The following is a 3,989-nucleotide window of genomic DNA, read 5'->3' as shown; positions in this document are numbered from 1 at the left end:
TAAAAAAAATTATAAAAGATTATTATTTTTTAAGAAAAAGCTTATATATATATAGGCTTTTTCTTAAAAAATAATAATCTTTTATAATTAAAAATAAAATTGTATAACACGGTAAATAGTAATACACAAAACTCCAATTTTTTTTGCAACGCACTTATTTTTTCGCAATTATTTATGACATGGATAAAAATGATAAGAAAAAAAATATTAACATTACATTGTATATTTAATTATTTTATAAAGCTCATCACACATTACAAATTTCCTTCAATATATATTTATTTATTTCAATATATATTTGTATTAGATTAAATTGATTCAATAATACTTTAATATATTTCAATTACAGTGGCAGCAAGTACGAGGATAATTTGGAGCAGGTGAGAGGAGGAAGTTTAAGTACGGCAATTCTCAACCGCAATAATCCTAAATTACCTCAACAGACCACTACTAGTGCTAGTGTGCGTAACATCCTCTCCTTCTTAAACTAACGATTAGAAAAAATTAGTCACACTCATCAATCTTCTTTTCTAATAAACACATTTTTTACGCCTGATTGCTGCCAACCGAAAATTGTTTAAAATACTGTAACTTGCATAATAATATAAACGTTCAATTCTGACGATTCGGTTTTATGCCAATTTCAAACACTGCATGCGCTAATGTTATGTAAATTTGTGTTGTCAATGTTCTCGATATTTTATATGTACATATATACACTAGAAGGATACAAAAGAGGTACAGTAACTTTTTCTTATGGAATCTTGCTTACATTTGTTACGTATTCGTTATCACGATTGCATATCTCTTTTAAAAGCATGAAAATATATGTTAATTTTGATTACGTTGTTATTGAATTTTGTTTGCATCAACGTTATAACATATGATTTGTATTTCTTTGTTGTTTTGTTCAATGTTTGTGTTTGTTTTTCTATACTTAGCCAAATCTGGAATCTGAATTCAATGAAATGGCAGCCTGGTTAGATCGCACAGTAAGTACTTTAGTAGTTTAGGCTTTCAAATCAATTTTACAAATAGTACATATATTTGTTTTCAAGCAAATCAAATGTTCAAAATCATAATAATCGTATAAATTTAAAAGATTCTCTTTTCATTTACAAGAGCGTCAGTCGTCAAACAATATAATTTGTATTACAGCCTGGAGGGCAAGGTGATCAAGAATCCTTAACATCGTCGGAATTTGAGCGCTTCTTAGCAGAACGTGCAGCCGCGGCTGAAGCTTTACCAACACTCCCTACAGCCACGACTGCCACCTCGAATTCTTCGACTACCGGTAATCAGAACATTCAGCGCCAAATTAACAAAGATCAAGACAAATCTTTATTCGCACTTTAAGTACCTTAAAATTATCTGTTGTAAAATGGGAGGTTAAACTTACTTGGGACTGCCGTGTTATTTTAAATGGCATGTATCTATTTTTCCCTCTGTTAAACCACGCTCCCAACATCGCCGATAATTTAAGCTACGGATTTGTATTTTTTAACATAAGAAGCTGAAATAAGATAGAGAAATACAAAGATGGGAGAAAAAGTATACACATGAAAAATGCTTGTGCTTGTACGTACTTAATAAGGTAATGCTGATCGTATGCAATCATGTCTGAGGTATTGTTTCAGTTATAAAATTGTGGTCATACACATATGTATTAATATGAAACAAGTTGCTTTAAAGTTGTTCTCTGAATCATTACAATTGATTATTATATAATAATAGCATGTTAAGAATTAGTTTACATTTGTACATAAGCAACAATGCGTCCATTGAAAAAAAATATCCAGATTATACAATATATCGCAACAGGTTTTATTATGATAAATTTTGCCTCAAAGCGGCGAATTAAGCGTGAAATTCGCAATTAGATGAAATTTTCAGATTGATGGATCGGATATCTGGACGAATATCCAAATGAATAATCAATCTTATCTATATATTGATAAACTATTTTTCTATGTTGAAGTAAATTTTTGTCTCTCAGCTGTTTGACATTCTATATAAACAGAGATACATTTTACAGATTTATTATTATTTTTACTATTGTAATTCCTACTATTGTATAGAGACTTTGTAGAGACTTTACTATTATAGATTAATATAAATTAGTAGCATGAATTTATTATTACTGCTATTATTATTGCAGTTATGTGTAATAATATATTATAAATGAGTAATATATTCTGAGAAATGATTATAAACGCAACAGTAATATTGGTAATTAGAGATTTTTTTTAACATCCTATGTTATATGTAGCTCTGAAAAAAAGAATGAAAAACTCGATTTTTATAGTTTTATCGATTGTCCTAACATTTATATTATTATTCATAATACTATACTTCCTATCTTATATTTGCTTATATTTGCGTTTTTATTACATTTATGCGTACTTAGTGCAAATAGATGACTAAAAAAACAAGTACACCTGCGGTGCCTGTATTAACTGAAAACTCAAAGTTAATAAGGATAATCTGTACTCTTGATTTACGCAGAGAATAAAACTGTGCATCACAAATTTCTTCGTACTTTTGTATTTCTTGCACACATCCTGTTACATTTTCAAATATAAGACGTACATTATTTGCATTATCTTAAAATAATTAATTATATGTGCAACGCATTAAACTCTCTCTCTCTCTCTCTCTCTCTCTCTCTCTCTCTCGTTCTACTCTATACGAAATTCTAATCTATATTCTAAACTCATTAGAAATATAAAATTAAAAATTAAAACATAAATAGCGAGAATAATTTTTATAGAGAGTTTGTAGAAATTGGAAAATGATTTTTCTTACCACGTGTACGGAATAGTGGTAGAACTAGAATGTCTAGTATATATTGACGCGAGTATTGAGAGCATAAATATACTCCACTACTCGTGAGTATACTTATTGGAGTAGGTATTTGTTAGTGCAGTTCATCGTCATGGGCTGCGCTGATGACGCCTAATGAGAGCGAGAGTGATCAGCGATTTCGTAACAGTAAGTCGCTGTAAGTCGCGATGGTTGGGTAAGAGGGTAAGGGCAGAGAGAGTCTTTGCGCGACTTGCGAGCACTTGAGCAGTAGTAAGCCGGCAATCACTGCTGGCTTCATTTCAGCTGATTTTAAAGTTGAATTGGCAATATCGGGTATTCGACATCATTCGGTAATCGACAATTTCAGACAGTTTATTTCAATCGACCAATGCGAATACTGAAATTACTGAATAGCAACGAGCAATAACGTGCTAACGAGTCGCTCGAGAACACGCGACAGGCGTGACGATTGATCGCGGATGACCTGGCATTGCGTTCACGAAAAGAAGCTTCCGCGCTTATCCAAGGACAAGGAACATGTATACCGTATCAAAAGGACCTAGCAAAATTGTAGCGAAAACACGACGAGGTACTCTAAATTTGGATTTCTCAATGCCGCATAGCCTAGACGACAATTGTAGATAATTGTAGATTATGGTTTGGAGTTTCCAAATTGAATTTTCGTTTCTTGTAGGGATCAGTCAGAATCTCGAAAGACTGGAAACTTTGCGCGATTTGACGAGGAAGACCGATATCGAAGACGACCACGAGATCACCTGGTGAGAGAGAAAGAAAGAGCAGCGCTCTAACCCCTTTCTTGACGCAACTTTTTCACATTACTTCTCCGCTGGGCAGCTACTGCTGCTTTTGATATTACGCAATTCGTCAGAATTTGTTTTGTAAAATCGTTAAACTATTAACATAATTGATACGCGTCGTTGAAATTCCTAATGGAGTATATCTAATGAAACGTACTGCAAATATATCTATTGAAACTGTGATATTTTTCTTTGTATTTCCTAAGATAATTAAATAATTTTGTTTCTTCACATTTTACTGCTAAAATTGCGTAAGATTGCATGTGTGTAATAAATGCATGTGACGAAGAAAACTATTTGCTCCATTATACTTGTATGCTGTCTGTAATAAAGCTTCTTATATATATGTATGTATATATATATATA

General features: G+C 31.9%; 2 protein-coding genes across 4 annotated transcripts in view; both read left to right on the top strand.

Moving 5' to 3' along the window:
- Positions 1 to 2,536, top strand: part of LOC108690099 (TOM1-like protein 2) — a 5,254-nt gene extending 2,718 nt beyond the window's left edge. The window contains exons 7-9 of one of the 3 annotated variants that reach the window (XM_018197217.1): positions 350 to 461; positions 942 to 992; positions 1,159 to 2,536. In XM_018197217.1, the coding sequence (XP_018052706.1) occupies positions 350 to 461; positions 942 to 992; positions 1,159 to 1,356 (361 nt within the window). In that variant the 3' untranslated portion in view covers positions 1,357 to 2,536. The remainder of the gene's footprint in view (positions 1 to 349; positions 462 to 941; positions 993 to 1,158) is intronic. The other 2 variants (XM_018197219.1, XM_018197218.1) reach the window with 2 other exon arrangements.
- Positions 2,537 to 2,982: 446 nt separating this feature from the next.
- LOC108690092 (protein FAM195A) overlaps positions 2,983 to 3,989 on the top strand; it is a 2,275-nt gene continuing 1,268 nt past the window's right edge. The window contains exons 1-2 of the mRNA XM_018197201.1: positions 2,983 to 3,394; positions 3,500 to 3,584. Of these exons, the coding sequence (XP_018052690.1) occupies positions 3,343 to 3,394; positions 3,500 to 3,584 (137 nt within the window). The 5' untranslated portion in view covers positions 2,983 to 3,342. The remainder of the gene's footprint in view (positions 3,395 to 3,499; positions 3,585 to 3,989) is intronic.

This window comes from Atta colombica, unplaced genomic scaffold (genome assembly GCF_001594045.1).
Source record: "Atta colombica isolate Treedump-2 unplaced genomic scaffold, Acol1.0 scaffold294, whole genome shotgun sequence".
In the NCBI taxonomy this organism is placed as follows: domain Eukaryota; kingdom Metazoa; phylum Arthropoda; class Insecta; order Hymenoptera; family Formicidae; genus Atta; species Atta colombica.
Note: the sequence above shows the minus strand (reverse complement) of the source record. Positions and strands in the feature narration are given on the sequence as shown.